Below are 17,727 nucleotides of genomic sequence, written 5' to 3'. Positions count from 1 at the left end.
AAAAAAGCAAATATTGTCCCCTTATTCAAGAAAGGAAATAGACAAAATCCACTCAACTACCGACCAGTATCACTGACCAGTGTTGTAAGCAAGGTATTAGAAACTCTTATAAGAAAAGCTTGGGTAAACCATCTAGAAGTACACAGTATGATAACAGAAAGACAGTTTGGTTTCAGAAAAAGAAAATCATGTGTTACTAATCTGTTGAGCTACTATGACAGAGTAACAAACTCAATACAGGAAAGGGAAGGATGGGTGAACAGTATCTATTTAGATTTCAAGAAAGCTTTTGACACAGTACCACACCAAAGACTTTTATGGAAACTGTACCATCAAGGAGGAATTCGAGGCAAACTGTTTTGTTGGATGCAAGACTTTCTCATAAAAAGAGAAATGAGGACAGTACTAAGAGGAAACTACTCTTGGAAAGAAGTGACTAGTAGAGTACAACGGGGTTCAGTGCTTGCACCAATCATGTTTTTAGTGTATATAAATGATATAAACAGTAACACTGGAAATGAGAGCTATCTGAATATGTTTGCAGATGATGCAAAAATACAAAGGAGAATTACTAACACAGACTCTTGTAAAGAGCTACAAGAAGTTTTAAATAAACTTCATGAATGGAGTAGTACATGGCAAATGGAATTCAATGTGGACAAGTGTCATGTAATCAAGTTTGGTAAAAGTGGAAAAAGACCTGATTGGGATTATAAGTTAGGAAATAAAACCCTATACACATCAGAAAGAGAGAAAGACCTAGGTGTGATTATCAGTAACAGACTATCTCCGGCTGACCACATCAGCGAGAAGGTACGGAACATGTATACACTGCTTGCAAATATGAGAATAGCATTCACATACATAAATGAAGACATGCTAAGAAGGATAATAACATCATTCAATAGACCAACCCTGGAATATGCATCAGTAGTCTGAAGTCCTCATCTCAAAAAGCATATAGACAAGATTGAAAAAGTTCAAAGGGCCGCTACAAGATGGATACCAAGCTTAAGGGACCTAAGCTACGAAGAAAGACTAAATAAACTAAAACTACCAACACTACTGGAGAGAAGGAAAAGAGGTGACATGATAATGCTATATAAATGCATATCAGGAAAGGAGAAAATAGACATAAATGATTACTTAACATATGGAGAAGCATCAGCAAGAGGACACTGCAAAAAACTGCATAAGAAGAGAGGTGATAAAGACGTAAGGAAATTCAATTTCCAAACAGAGCAATTGATCAATGGAATGCACTACCGAATGAAATAGTGTGTGCCAAAACAATTCATAAATTTAAGGATATGTACGATAAATATGGTTTAAGACACGGGACAGTACTCGACTCATTCCTGTAAAGATACAATTAGGTAAGAACAATTAGGTAAGAACACACACACACACACACACACACACACACACACACACACACACACACACACACACACACACACACATAGACTGTAGCACCAGTCGAGCAGGGCAGCACTCCCAAGGTGGATGGAAAACTGATGACAGGGAGAGCCGGAGCAGTTTCATCAGCCCTTGGAACTAGTTCCTGACTATCCCCTTTGCTGAACGTTTTCAGTGTCTCAGTAACACAGAGAGTAGGCCAGCATACTCTCTAACACATGTTTCTCTGTCAACACCAAACTATGTACATGCACAGTACGCACCACACTTCCTTTTCAAAATTGCAAAATTAAAAATGGGGCATGTTACTGTTGCCTCAGAGACCCCGGGGGAGGACCATAAATGCCCCCACCATCCACCCCTCTCTCTGTAACGACTCTAAGAACGCATAGAACCACTGTCTGACTTACTTCTTCATTTCTGCAACATTCGCACCCTTTCCTCAAACTTTCTCTCTGTTGAACATCACCTCTCCTCCTCTAAACCTCAACTTCTCTTCCTTACAGAGACTCAGCTGACTGAGGCAACTTCCTCCTACTTTCTCTATACTCATTTCAAAGCCAAAGGTGACTGTTGCGTATATGTAGCAACGACATATCTTGCTCTCGTGTTCCTGAACTTGATTCCTCTGAATTCTGTACTCTATGGCTTCGGCTTTCCTGTCATTCCCTGACTAAATATATATGTGCTGTTTACTTATATGCTAATTCTACTGACTGTCCAAAATTCTTTAACTATCTTACTTCTACGATGGAATACATTCTATCCATTTCTCCTTTCTCTGAAATCTCCATTCTAGGAGATATCAATATTCACCACCACCTTTGGCTCTCCTCTCCTTTCATTGATCCACCTGGTGAACAAGCCTTCATCTTTTCTATCCTTAATGACCTAGAGCAGCTTGTACAGCACCTTACCAATATCCCTGACTGCCTTGGAGAGAGCACCAACATACTTTACCTCCTCCTTACAACTAATCCTTCTGCTTAAGCTGTTAATCTTTCCTCTCTGTTGGGCTCCTCCGATCACATTATTACCTGAACCTGTCCTATCGCTCCGGTACGGCCTGTGGACCCTCCAAAGAAACGTTGACTGTGGCACTTTGGAGCTGCAAACTGGGAGGCTCTCAGGCAGTACTTCTTTGATTTTCCTTGGAATGATTATTGCTTCCTTGGCCAAGAGCCATCTGAGTGTGCCTTGCGCATTACGGAGGTTATTCTCTCAGGCATGGAAGCATACATTACTTTCTCATATCCTTTGACTAATGCAAGAAAGCCTTGGTTTAATCACACTTATTCTAATGCCGTCCGCAACAAGGAGAGGGCATATAAAAGGTACGAGAGCCATCCCACCCATGAATCGCATTTTTTTTATGTTTCTGCCCGGAATCATGTTAAGTCTGGTATTCGCTCTGCTAAAAATAATTTCATCCGTACCAAATGCTCTCAACTCTCCAACTCGAATTCTTCCCGCTCCTTCTGGCACCTTGCCAAAAACCTTTCTAACAACTTTACCTCATCATCCTTCCCTCCTCTTTTCTACTCTGATGGCTCTGTAGCTATTTCTTCTACTGTAAAAACAGATCTCTTTGCTCAGAACTTCTCCTCCAATTCCACCTTAGACGATTTCGGTGCTGTTCCTCCATCACTTCCTCCCTTTGACTTACTCATGGCTGACATTAAAATTTCTTCAGCTGATGTATTTCCTGCCATCACTGGCCTCAATACTAACAAGACGTATGAGCCTGATGGAATCCCTCCTGTTGTCCTCAAGAACTGTGCTTCTGTGCTTACACCCTGCCTAGGTAAACTCTTTCACCTTTGTCTTTTAGATTGTACCTTTCCTTCTTGCTGGAGGTTTGCTCTCACTTAGCTAGTTCCAAAGAAGGGTAACCATTCCCACCCCTCTAACTATCGTCCAATTGCTTTAACATCCTGTGTCTCAAAAATTTTCGAGTCTATTCTTAACAGAAAAATCATAAAGCATCTTTCCTACCACAACCTCCTTTCTGATCGTCAATATGGGTTCCGTCAGGGACGCTCCACTGGCGATCTTCTTGCCTGCCTTTATGACTCCTGGTCATCCTTCTTTCGGGACTTTGGTGAAAGCTTTGCCATCGCACTTGATATCTGAAAGGCTTTCGATCGAGTGTGGCATAAATATTTAATTTCCAAACTGTCCTATCACGGTTTCTATCCTTCTATCTGTGCTTTCATCTATAGCTTCCTTTCTGGTCGTTCTATAGCCACTGTTGTAGACAGCCATCGGTCTTCTAGATCTATGAACAGCGGTGTTCCCCAAGGCTCTGTCCTATCACCAACTCTCTTCCTCTTATTCATGAATGATCTTCTAAACTGTACATCTAACCCTATCCACTCGTACGCTAATAATTCCATCCTTCACCTTCCCATTCGGTTCCCGCAACATCCATCCCAACAGTTACTTCAGCAAATAAAGAATGAGGCTATGGCACACCTAATTTCAGACTTGGTTTGTATCTGTGACTGGGGTAAAAATAATCTTATTGTTTTTAATGCATCAAAGACTCAGTTTTTACACCTATCAACCTGACAGAATCTTCCACAGGACTACCAACTAATATTTAATTATATCCAGCTCAAGCCTGCAGCATCTTTGAATATGCTTTGGGGTTCATTCACTTGGGATTTATTTTGGAAAGAACATATTACACCTCCTGTAAAATCAGCTTCCAAGAGAATAGGTGTGCTAAACTGACTCCGTACCTTCTTTACCCCCACACAGTTGTTGACTTTGTACACGGGTTTTATTCACCCCTGTGTAGAGTACAACTCTCCTGTGTGGGGAGGCCCCCCACATACAGCTCTTCTCAATAGGCTGGAGTCAAAGGCTTTTCGTATCATTAACTCTCCTCCTCTTACTGGCTCCCTTCAACCTTTGTCTCTTTGTCACAATATTGCCTCTTTATCTCTTTTCTATCACTACTTTCATGGTCACTGCTCCTCTGAACTATCTGCTTGCATCGCTCCACCTCTACAACGGGTGCATAGCTCCCGTCTAGCAACACACTCTCATTCCTTTTCTGTCCAACTCTCTAATGCAAGAGGTAACCGTTACTCCCAGTCCTTCATTTATGCAACGGGTCAAGTCTGGAACTGTGTCCCTCTGTCTGTATTTCTTTCTTCCTATGATCTCCAGTCTTTCAAATGCAGTGTGTCCAGGCATCTCAAAATGAACAGCTCTTGAATTTGGCTCCCTTTTCTATTGTTTTTATTTTGTTTTCTTTTTTTAAGGAACTGTTTGTGGGCTCTGACCTTTGGTTCCTTCTTCTTTGCATAAAAAAAAACTTTTCTGTTTCCTCCTACTTTTTCTATACTCATTTCAAAGCCAAAGGTGTATGTTGCGCATATTTACATAACGACTTATCTTGCGCTCGTGTTCCTGAACCTGATTCTTCTGAATTCTCTGCATTCTGGCTTTAGCTTTCCTATCATTCTCTAACTAAATATGTCTGTGCTGTTTACTTATTTCCTAATTCTCCTGGGAATGAAAAATTCTTCAACTGTCTTATTTCTACGATGGAACACATTCTTTCCATTTCTCCTTTCTATGAAATCTCCACTGAAGGAGATTTCAATGTTCACCACCACCTTTGGCTCTCTTCTCCTTTCACTGATCCACCTGGTGAACAAGCCTACACCTTTTCTATCCTTAATGACCCGTATCCCTGACCGCCTTGGAGAGAGCTCCAACATACTTGACCTCTTCCTTACAACTAATCTTTCTGCTTATGCTGTTAATCTTTGATCTCCATTGGGCTCCTCCAATCACAACATTATTACCTTGACCTGTCCTATCACTCTGGTATGGCCTGCAGACACCTTGAAGAAACGTCGACTGTGTCACTTTGGTGCTGCAGATTGGGAGGCCCTCAGACAGTACTTCATTGACTTTCCCTGGAATGATTATTGCTTCCATGGCCGGGAGCCATCTTTTTTTTTTCTTTATGCGAGGAAGAAGGAACCAAAGGCCATGAGCCCGCAGTAACAGTTCCCTCAAAGAGAAAAACAAAATACAATAGAGAGCCAAATTCAAGATCCAATTATTTTGAGATGCCTGGACACACTGCGTTTGAAAGACTGGAGATCATAGGCAGCAGGAAATACAGACAGAGGGAGACAGTTCCAGAGCTGACCTGTTGCATAAATGAAAGACTGGGAGTAACGGTTAACTCTTGCATTAGAGAGTTAGACAGAAAAGGGACGAGAGTTTGCTGCCAGACGGGTGCTACGCGCCCGTCGTAGAGGTGGAGGAATGCAAGCAGACAGTTCAGAGGAGCAGTGACCATTAAAGTAGCGATAGAAAAAAGATAAAGATGCAACAGTGCGGCGAAGAGACAGAGGTTGAAGGGAGTCAGTAAGAGGAGGAGAATTAATAAGACGAAAAGCCTTTGACTCCACCCTAATGAGAAGGGCTGTATGTGGGGAGCCTCCCCACGCATGAGAGTTGTACTCTACACAGGGGCGGATAAAACCCCTGTATAGAGTCAACAATTGTGCAGGGGTAAAGAAAGAGCAGAGTCGGCTTAGCACACCCACTCTCTTGGAAGCAGATTTTACAAGAGATGTAATAAGATCTTTCCAAGATAAGTCCCGAGTAAATGAAACCCCAAGCATGTTCAAGGATGATGCAGGATTAAGCTGAATATTATTAAACATTAATGGGTATACCTGTGGAAGATTTTGTCAGGTTGATTGGTGTAAGAACTGAGTCTTAGATGCATTAAAAACAACCATATTATTTTTACCCCAGTCAGAGATACGAGCCAAGTCAGACATTAGGTGTGCCATAGCCTCATCCCTTGTTTGTTGAAGCAACTGTTGAGATGGGCGTTGCGGGAACCGAATGGAAAGGTGAAGGGTGGAGTCATCAGCGTATGAGTGGATAGGGTTAGATGTACAGCTTAGAAGATCATTGATGAATTAAAGGAAGAGAGTTGGTGATAGGACAGAGCCCTGATGAACACCTCTGTTGATAGATCTAGGAGAAGAACGATGGCCGTCTACAACAGCGGCTATAGAACGACCAGAAAGGAAGCTAGCGATGAAGGCACAGACAGAAGGATAGAAACCGTAGGAGGGCAGTTTGGAAGTTAAAGATTTATGCAAAACTCGATCGAAAGCCTTTGAGATGTCAAGTGCAATGGCAAGGCTTTCGCCAAAGTCCCGAAAGGAGGATGACCAGGAGTCTGAAAGGTAAGTGAGAAGATCGCCAGTGGAGCGTCCCTGACGGAACCCATACTGACGATCGGAAAGAAGGTTGTGATAGGAAAGACGCCTTAAAATTTTTCTATTGAGAATTGACTCGAAAACTTCTGAAATACAGGACGTTAAAGCAATTGGACGATAGTTGGAGGGCTGGGAGTGGTCACCCTTCTTTGGGACTGGCTGAATGAGAGCAAACTTCCAGCAAGAAGGAAAGGTACAAGTTGACAGACAAAGGTGAAAGAGTTTGCCTAGGCAGGGTGTAAGCACAGAAGCACAGTTCTTGAGAACAACAGGAGGGACCCCATCAGGCCCATATACCTTGTTAGTACTGAGGCCAGTGATGGCAGAAAATACATCAACTTAGGAAATTTTAATGTCAGCCATGAGGAAGTCAGAGGGGGGAAGTGATGGAGGAACAGCACCGGAATCGTCTAAGGTGGAATTGGAGGAGAAAGTCTGTGCAAAGAGATCTGCTTTATCAGTAGAAGAAATAGCTGCAGAACCATCAGAGTAGAAAAGAGGAGGGAAGAATGATGAGGTAAAGTTGTTAGGAAGATTTTTGGCAAGGTGACAGAAGGAGCGGGAAGAATTCGAGTTGGAGAGTTGAGAGCATTTAGTATGGATGAAATTATTTTTAGTAGAGCGAAGAACAGACTTAGCACGATTCCGGGCAGAAACGTAAAGATGATGTGATTCAGGGGTGGGTTGGCTCCGGTACCTTTTGTAGACCCTCTCCTTGTTGTGGACAGCATTAGAACAAGCGTGATTAAACCAAGGCTTTCTTGCGTTAGTCAATGGATATGAGAAAGGAATGTATGCTTCCATGCCCGAGAGAATAACCTCCGTAATGCACAAGGCACACTCAGATGGCTCCCGGCCAGGGAAGCAATAATCATTCCAGGGAAAATCAAAGAAGTACTGCCTGAGGGCCTCCCAGTCCGCGGCTCCAAAATGCCACAGACGACATTTCCCTGGAGGGTCCACAGGCCGTACCGGAGTGATAGGACAGGTTAAGGTAATAAGGTTGTGAGGAGCCCAACGGAGAGAAAAGATTAACAGAGTAAGCAGAAGGATTAGTTGTGAGGACGAGGTCAAGTATGTTGGAGCTCTCTCCAAGGCGGTCAGGGATACGGGTAGGGTGCTGTACAAGCTGCTCTAGGTCATTAAGGATAGAAAAGATGTAGGCTTGTTCACCAGGTGGATCTGAGTGTGCAAAGCACACTCAGATCCACCTGGAAGCATACATTCCCTTCTCATATCCTTTCACTAAAGCAAGAAAGCCCTGGTTCAATGAAGTGTGCTCTAATGTTGTCTGAAACAAGGAGAGGGCCTATAAAAGGTACCAGAGCCAACCCACCTCTGAATCACATCTTGTTTATGTTTCTGCTCGGAATCATGCTAAGTCTGTTCTTCACTCTGCTAAAAATAAATTCATCCGTACTAAATGCTCTCAACTCTCCAACTCAAATTTTTCCCGCTCCTTCTGGGACCATCCCAAAAACCTTTCTAACAACTTTACCTCATTATCCTTCCCTCCTCTTTTCTACTCTCGTGGCTTTGTAGCTATTTCTTCTACTGATAAAGTACTGAAAAAGCAGCTCTCTTTGCTCAAACTTTCTCCTCCAGTTCCAACTTAGACGATTCTGGTGCTGTTCCTCCATCACTTCCCCCCTCTGACTTACTCATGGCTGACATTAAAATTTCTTCAGCTGATGTATTTTCTGCCATCGCTGGCCTTAATACTAACATGGCATATGGGACTAATGGAGATCCTCCTGTTGTCCTCAAGGACTGTGCCTCTGTGCTTACACCCTGCATGGCTAAACTCTTTTGCCTTTGTCTTCATCTTGTACCTTTTCTTCTTGCTGGGAGTTTGCTCTTATTTAGCCAGTCCCAAAGAAGGGTGACCATTCCCAGCCCTCTAACTATCGTCCAATTGCTTTAACATTCTGTATCTCAAAAGTTTTCGAGTCAATTCTTAACTCGTCACGTCCTGAGCTATTTCGCACCTCTGACACCCCCCAATCCTGAGGTATTTTCGATTTTTTTTTTTTTGGCTAAAACCTCCGCTTTTGGTGAAAACATCGAAAATTCATAGAGAAATCGCTCACCTGAGGTTTAAAATACTCAATCCAGGTACCAGTACCTCCTTACCTGACTGGGTTTTCTAACAGGTTGGCACCAAAGAAAATGAGTTCTGTGGGAGGGTAACTATTTCACACCACTCATAAACGGTATTTATTTATTTACTTGGTACGAATTTATATATAGTACGAGAGTATATTGGTTTTCAAACAGTAATATAGGCATTATAAGAATTGTTTCACTCACTAACTCATCACCATACCTGACCTTCTTTTGCCACATTACCTGATCATTATTTCTGACTGTTTCTTCCTCTAATGCTATGTAAACTTTGTCCCCAGCATTGTCATTGATTGGGGAATCACTCGGGCCCTGAATGTCTTTACTGGACAGGTCACTGGTAACAGGTGAAATGCCGAGACAATGGCGTGAGGGGGGGAGGGGGGAGGGTATGTGGTGTAAGGCATTGTCCCTGCTTGGCATCTTGTAGAGGAATAGAGGAAGGTGTCCCGTGTATACGTACGAAAAATCACGTGCAAAAATTGAAAATTGTGCAAATTAGAGACTTTGCAATTGCACGACATACCAGTACGTCGTCAGGACTGGCAAATGCAAAATGTTGCAATGTACCCATACGTCGACGGGAGCGGACAGGTTAACAGAAAAATTTTAAAGCATCTTTCCTATCACATGGGATCCGTCAGGGATGCTCCACTGGTGATCGGCTCACCTGCCTTTCATATTGTGGTTATCCCCCTCTGGGGACTTTGGCGAAAGCTTTGCCATTGCACTTGACATCTCAAGGGCTTTCGATCGAGTCTGGCATAAATCTTTAATTTCCAAACTGCCCTCTTACAGTTTCTATCCCTCTATCTCTACCTTCATCTACAGCTTCATTTCTGGTCATTCTATAACTGCTGTTGTAGATGGCCATCGTTCTTCTTCTAGATCTATCAATCTGTCCTATCACCAACTCTCTTCCTTTTATTATCAGTGTTGTACATATAACCCTATCCACTCTTATGCTGATTATTCCACCCTTCACCTTTCCATTTGGTTCTCACAACGTCCATCTCAGCAGTTACTTCAAGAAACAAGGGAGGAGGCTATGGCACACCTAATGTCTGACTTGGCTCATATCTCTGACTGGGGTAAAAATAATCTTGTTTTTAATGCTTCAAAAACTCAGTTTTTACACCTGTCAACCCAACACAATCTTCCACAGGAGTACCCACTAATGTTCAACATTATCCAACTCAACCCTGGATCATCCTTGTACATGCTTGGGGTTTCATTCACTGGGAACTTATCTTCAAAAGATCATATTGTATCTCTTGTAAAATCTGCTTCCAAGAGATTGGGTGTGCTAAGCCGACTCCATACCTTCCTTACCTCTGCACAGTTATTGACTTTATACACGGGTTTTATTCGTCCCTGTGTAGAGTACAGCTCTCCTGTGTGGGGAGGCCCCCCACACACAGCTCTTCTCAACAGGGTGGAGTCAAAGACTTTTGCCTCATTAACTCTTCTCCTCTTATTGGCTCCCTTTAACCTCTGTCTCATCACTGCACTGTTGCACCTTTATCTCTTTTCTATCGTGACTTAAGTGGTCACTACTCTGAACTGTCTGCTTGTATCCCTCCACCTCTACGACGGGTGTGTAGCACCCGTCTAGCAGCAAACTCTCATCCTCTTTCTGTCCAACTCTCTAATGCAAGAGTTTCACGGTACTCCCAGTCCTTCATTTATGCAACAGGTTAACACTGGAACTGTCTCCCTCTGTTCGTATTTCCTACTTCCTATGATCTCCAGTCTTTCAAATGCAGTGTGTCCAGGCATCTCGAAACTAACGGATCTTGAATTTGGCTCTCTTTTGTATTTTTTTTTTTCTTGGATGGAACGATTTTCGGGATCCTGACCTTTGGTTCCTTCTTTCTTGCATAAATAAATAAACAAATAAATATATCTATATACCTATATCTGTCTATCAATCTGTATCTATCTATCTATCTATATATATGTCCATAGATAGATAGATAGATATACAGTATAATTTATCATCGTCATCATCATCATCCGGACCTCCATTCAAACCTTAGGGCAAGGTGAGGGAAAGCAATGTCAAGAGAGCCCAAACTTGCCGAATCCCTGGGCCACGTTTCCATTCGTTCACCACTCAAGCCCCCGGAATCCTGTCTCCATCTGATACGCCAGAAACATTCACCGCATTCTGTAGCTTCACATAAACGTATCCAGTGGAGTCAGCCCGGGTGCTGCTACGTTAAAAAGGGGTACCAAATCCCTGATCATGCGTTTCTCCTCACAATATTCATCCACCCAGCTCGATCTCTTGTCAGTCTTAAAAACCTCTCTTCCTGACACATCCATCCACAATATCCCTCCACCTTCTCCTTGGCCTACCTCGCTTCCTCCCTCCTTCAAATTTGGTCAGATATACCTTTTTCACTACTCTATTGTTGTCCATTCTCTCCATATGACCATACCATCCTAGTACACTCACATCTATTATGTTCACAGACTTCCTCACTCAACATCTTTCATGAGTCACATTTTTTTGTATCCTATCCACTCTCTGTACCCCACATACATTCCTCAGCAGTCTCATCTACACTGCTGTCATTTTTTACTTTTTATTTTCATGCCACACCATAGTCTCACATCCATAGGTTAAATTTGGCACTAACACTCCTTCATGTAAGCCTCATGCAGGTGCAACACTCAAGTCTCTGTTTCTAATCAAGGCCTTCATTGCACTAGCTACTTTCCTTCCTTGTGCCACTCTACTTTCCACTTTTGCACATTTTCCTCTCTCTTCTATCACTGTACCCAGGTATTTGACTCTCTCACCATTTTGAGTCTCTCTCCATTCACTGTAACATCGCACTGGGAGTCACCTTCTATCTCAATAACCATCACTTTACTCTGGTCTACATTTAGTTTCAAGGCTCGACGTCCACAAACATCAGCAGAACTCTGCGCTAGTCTACCAAGTTCTTGTCTGGTAGTTGCATCAGCATACAACAAATTTGAGATATTCTGTTCATCACCATTCATTACCAACGCCATCCCCCTCTCCATTAATCGTGTTTTTACTTCTCTCATCACCAAATCCATATATATATATATATATATATATATATATATATATATATATATATATATATATATATATATATATATATATATATATATATATATATATATATATATATATATATATTGAATAACCATGGGGACATCACACAACCTTGTAGCACGCCTACACCGATCGTGAACCATTCACTTAGATGTCCATTAACCTTTACACATGCTTCACTGCCCTCATAAAAAACTCTTTACGGCACCCAGCAGCTTTCCATCAACACTGTACATGCGCAGAACCTTCCACAATCTTTCTCTGTCTACTTTGCCGTATGCTTTTTCCAGAAGCAAAAATGCCACAAACACCTTATAGTCCTTCTCACACGCCTTCTCCGCAATCTGTCTCGCTGCAAACTTTTGACCCACACATCCTTTGCCGCTCCTAAAGCCACCCTGTTCATCACTCGCCAGGACTTCTGATATCTCTCTTACTTTCTCTATAATAACTCTTCCATATACCTTCCCTACCACATTCAATAAACTTATGCTGCGATAATTCTTGCGTTCACTTCGCCCACCATTATTATTGTACAGGGGTACAATCACAGCCTCTTTCCACTCTGCTGGCACAGTTTCGCTCATCCATGCCTTCTTACATATCTCCAACAAGCACTTCATTCCGCTCTTTCAACTCTCTTAATCATCTTTCCATACACCTCATCAACCCTAGTTGTTTTCCCATTTTTCAGCAGCTTCAAAGCACTCTTCACCTGTGCGAGTGTCTCGTTTTCTGGCACTGCATTGCTTCTCTGCATACCCCCCAAACCAATCATGTTTACAGTGGCTCTGCTTTCTCTATTCCTATTGATCAGCTTTAAAAATATTGTATCTGGTCCGTATTCATCCCCATGGATTAATAATCTCCCGCATACATCCTTCACACCTTCACATTTCTTTCCACTTTCACTATTACGTTTCTGCACCTCTTTCCAGAATAACTTCCTATTTTCAGCAGAGTTTGCATTCATTTTTCTTCCTAGATCATCATTTTCCTCCTTCTTTTTCCTTTTCACTAGTCTCTTTACGTGCTTCTTGCTCTCAGTATAATCAGCTCTTGTTTCAATTGAACCCCTGTCCCGTAATCTCTCTAGCCACTTCTTCCTGTCTTCCTCCACTGCTTTCTTAACCTCTTCATCCCACCATACCTTGCCTTTCTTCTTTGGTGTTACTCTTGCCACACCAGACTCAGCTTTAGCATTTATAACTAAGCGGTCCCTATATGCATTCCACAGGCTGTCCAGATCCATTTCATTCCAGTTCACTGATTCTAACTCCTCCCCTACTTTGGTCCTGTATTCATCTGCCAGTTCTTTGATCCTTAGCTTCTCGACTTCCAGTCTTTCTTCCTGACTGCTCCTGTCACTCCTGGTCAGCCTCACTCTTCTTAGCTTGATCTTGCATACAACAATTATATGATGTGACATACCTCCACATCGTCCTCCCACGGCCATCGTACTATCAGCAACCATTCCCAGAATCGACCTCTGTATGAGTACATAATCGATCAGGCTCCTTTTAACATGATCCCCGTTCCCTCTATACCACGTATACTTATGTGAATCTTTGAGTTTGAAATACGAGTTACAAATGCACTACTTCCAGTCCTGACACATCCTTCAATCGCTTCCCATTATCATTTTCTCCTGGTACTCCATTACAACCCATTATGTTATCCTCAGGACCAGTGCCTATTCTTCTATTCATATCGCCAATTACGATCACTTTATAGCTCCAGGGCATTTCTCCCACTGTTTCATCCAGCTCATCCCAAAACCTGTCGTTCTTTCTCTCACTCCTGTCCTCTGGATAGATAGATGGACAGGTAGATAGATGTACATATATATCCTTATATATATATATATATATATATATATATATATATATATATATATTTATATATATATATATATTTATACAGTTTATATATTATATATACTTATGTGTATATACACATTTATATATATATATATATATATATATATATATATATATATATATATATATATATATATATATATATATATATATATATATATATATATATATATATATATATATATATATATATTTTTTTTTTTGCGTCTACACCCCACACTGCCACACGCACCAACAGCAGAAGTTCAGTACATTTATATATATATATATATATATATATATATATATATATATATATATATATATATATATATATTTGCGTCTACACCACACACAGACACACGCACCAACAGCAGAAGTTCAGTACATTTATGTATATATATATATATATATATATATATATATATATATATATATATATATATATATTTGCGTCTACACCCCACACTGCCACACGCACCAACAGCAGAAGTTCAGTACATTTATGTATATATATATATATATATATATATATATATATATATTTTTTGGCGTCTACACCCCACACTGCCACACGCACCAACAGCGGAAGTTCAGTACAGGAAGGACGTTGCCCAGTGAGTTGTACTTTCTATGGTCAGCCATTAGGTGTACAGTACACAAAATCAGCCGAGGTGTTGTAAATAAACACTGGTTTCTTAATTTCACTATCTTTATTTTCCAAGTAATTACACTTAATGATTTCCAACTTCACTGGAGCATTGGAGCTACACAGACTTTCCTAACTGCAATTGCACTCAATGCCTGACAACATTTCACTGTCTTCACAAGTACCGAAAATATACAAACTTCACAGACACTTCACTGACACTGCACTACACCCTAACTAAAGTGAAAACCGACTGAACCTGCTCTAGTCTCTTCCACATCCTTATATAAGCTTCCATTGTACTAGAAACTTCTACATTTTTCCGCAGTTCTGGTGTATTCTAGAGAGAAAGCACATCAACTTGGGCACAACCCAAAACATGCAAGAGTTTTCTTACATTACATAACACTGTAAAGTAATTAGAATCCAAACTTAAATGATATTATATAATTTAACAAGCAATCACATAAATAAAACATGATAAAGAGCATAGAAATTAATCCATAACACATGAAATAACTACGCTCACAGCAGGCAAACTTGCAACTCACTCGTACCGGAACTAGCAACCGTAAACATCGAGAATCAGCGAGAAGCTTCGAGATTGCCTAACTGGCCAATCCCACTTCTTAACAATATATATATATATATATATATATATATATATATATATATATATTACTGCTCTCGGGTGTCTACCCTTTCCAGGGCCCTCACATGGGGGGGCAGGGGGGGGCATTTGCCTGGGGGCGGCACTTTAAGGGGGGCGGCAATTCTAGCCTGGCCTTGTCACCCACAAGGCTGACAATAATAATAATAATAATAATAATAATAATAATAATCAAGGTCAAAGAAGCCTGAATTATTTATATTATTTTTATTATTAAAAATGCTATTTTCTGTGTCTTGAAGGCCTGTCCAGATATTGTTTTAAATAGTATGAAATTAATATTTATTACTCTCCTTTTCTCAGATTCTACTTGCTAGTTGCTATGCCACCAAAGCGTGTTCGGTTAAGTGGGAGCGCATACAAGAAGATGTGAAAGAAGCGAAAGATGGAAGACGAGAAGCTTGCTGGTTCATTAGAAACCTTCATTGTGACGACTAAGAAGAGTGAAACTTGTGTTCTAAATGAAGATCATGTGAGTGAATGTGAAGATACGGAGGAAGAGGAATTTAGGAGTTCATATGAGTCTGAGCCTATTACGGAAGGGAAAGAAACCAGTGTTCAGGAGGCTGAGGAGGGTAAGGAAGAAACTAACTGCGACGGAAGAGCAGGACTTGAGTATATTCAAAGAAGAGACTTTGGTTTGATTCCATTTGGGCACTTGACATCTGACGTCCGTGATGCTCTTGTTTCTATTGGAGCTGAAAATTTTCGGAATTCAAAAGGGCCCTTTGTTACTGGGAGTAAGGGTAGAAAAATGACTGAGGCATGGTTCTACAGAAAACTTGCAGATGGTAAAGGTGAAGTTGTGAAGAGAACATGGCTACTCTACTCACCATCCAAAGAAGCAGCCTACTGTTTTTGCTGCGTTCTATTTTCGCACACTCCACAGAATGCAATTTCCAAGTTCGAGTCACCGGAAGGATTTAATTGTGGAGGTAAGTGGAAGGACAGTACTTCAATAGCTGTACATGAGAGTACAACCTGGCATAGAAAAGCCTTTCTTGCATGGAAAGAGGCTGAGGAGCACCTAAGAGAGGAGAAGGGTATTGATAAGGAATTTGTTCGGCAAGTGAATGCTGAGAGAGAGAAAGGAAAACAGATACTGTTGCAAATTATTTCCTGTATCCGGTTCTTGGCTTCCGGAAATTTGGCATTTCAAGGAAGCATTGACTATATTGGCACAGTTGACACAGCAGATAGGAAAAGGGAAGGCAACTTCATGGCACTAATACGATTCATTGCTGACTTTGATCCAGTTCTCAAAGAACACTTGAATAAACACACAGATGGGGCTAAAGGAATGGCTACATACTTATCTCCAGTGACACAAAATGAATTCATTGCCTTGCTGGCAAATACCATTCGAGAAAAACTTGTGGCAGATGTCAAGGAAAGCAAGTACTATGGTGTCATGTGTGACTCTACTCCAGACATCTCACACCAGGATCAGCATTCCTTAGTAGTACGCTATGTAGTTCTGAAAGAAGGCCAATTTGTTGTGAAAGAGACATTTCTAGGCTACATGAAACTTGGGGGAAAAAATGCTGAAGCTATTGAGGAAGGGATTCGTAATGGTTTAGAGTCTTTCGGTCTGGACTTCAACAATTGCAGGGCTGTTTGTTTTGATAATGCCAGTGTCATGGTTGGGAAACACAGAGGCGTTCAACGTCGACTGTGTGAAAAAAACTCAAAAATTGTGTTTATTAACTGTAACAATCATAGCCTCAACTTAGCAGGCGCAGATGCAGTTAAGACTGATGTGGGTTCAATGACTTTTTTCAATGTTCTCAACGAAGTTTTCAATTTCTTCAGCAGAAGCACAGAAAGGTGGGATGCACTGAAGAAAGTTACTGCTATAACTCTGAAGAGTAGCACTGACACACGATGGAGCTCTAGGGCAGATGCCACCCATGCCCTTGAGACTGAATTGAATGGTGTGCTGGAGTCTCTAGAAAATATATCTTCAGCAGACAACTTCACAGCTGAGTCACGGGCAGACAGTGAGGCCCTTTTGAAAGGAATTCTCAGTTTTGAATTCTTGGCATTTCTCTCATTCTGGACCCCTGTTTTGAGAAAGGTGGATATTGTTCAAAAACGCCTCCAGTGTCCTGAGATGACTTTTAAGGACGCTCATGAAGACCTTGAAGCATTAGCAACATGGTTACAAGAGAACCGGGATAACAGTGCCCAGGAAGCAGTCACGAAAAGCATAGAACTGTGCAATAAGTGGGATGTAGAAATTGAAATAAAACGAGTGCGCCGAAAAAAGTGTATGCCTGGAGAGTTGGCCAGGGATGAACCACTAACCCCTCATCTTGACATGAAGCGAAAACTTCTTTTAGCAGTTGATAGACTTGTTGTAGAAGTGCAGTCAAGAAGTGCTCGACTTCAAGAGATAGATGGTCGTTTTGGAGTTCTTCTTCGCCCTCAAGAGTTGTTTTGTAAAACGGAACAAGAAATTGACGCTGTTTGCAAGGACATGGCCCAAAAATATGATGAAGACATATCACCTTCAGAGCTCTGTCAAGAAGTGCAAGATTTGAAGTTCTTATTGAAGAAGAGAACACCAGAAACTGCTCCAGAACTCCTTGCTTTTATTGATAAATATGGGGAAGGATTCGCAAACCTTCGTGTTGCGCTGA

At 41.4% G+C, this 17,727-nt stretch overlaps 1 protein-coding gene across 1 annotated transcript in view; it reads left to right on the top strand.

Annotated features, from left to right (window-relative positions):
- Positions 1 to 15,470: 15,470 nt before the first annotated feature.
- LOC145396968 (zinc finger MYM-type protein 1-like) overlaps positions 15,471 to 17,727 on the top strand; it is a 2,313-nt gene continuing 56 nt past the window's right edge. Inside the window, exon 1 of the mRNA XM_080270199.1 lies at positions 15,471 to 17,727. This exon is cut by the window's right edge and continues 56 nt beyond it. Within this exon, the coding sequence (XP_080126325.1) occupies positions 15,471 to 17,727 (2,257 nt within the window).

Source organism: Coenobita brevimanus, chromosome 40, assembly GCF_032717465.1.
Source record: "Coenobita brevimanus isolate Jiangsu-jjx chromosome 40, ASM3271746v2, whole genome shotgun sequence".
Classification (NCBI taxonomy): Eukaryota; Metazoa; Arthropoda; class Malacostraca; order Decapoda; family Coenobitidae; genus Coenobita; species Coenobita brevimanus.
Note: the sequence above shows the minus strand (reverse complement) of the source record. Positions and strands in the feature narration are given on the sequence as shown.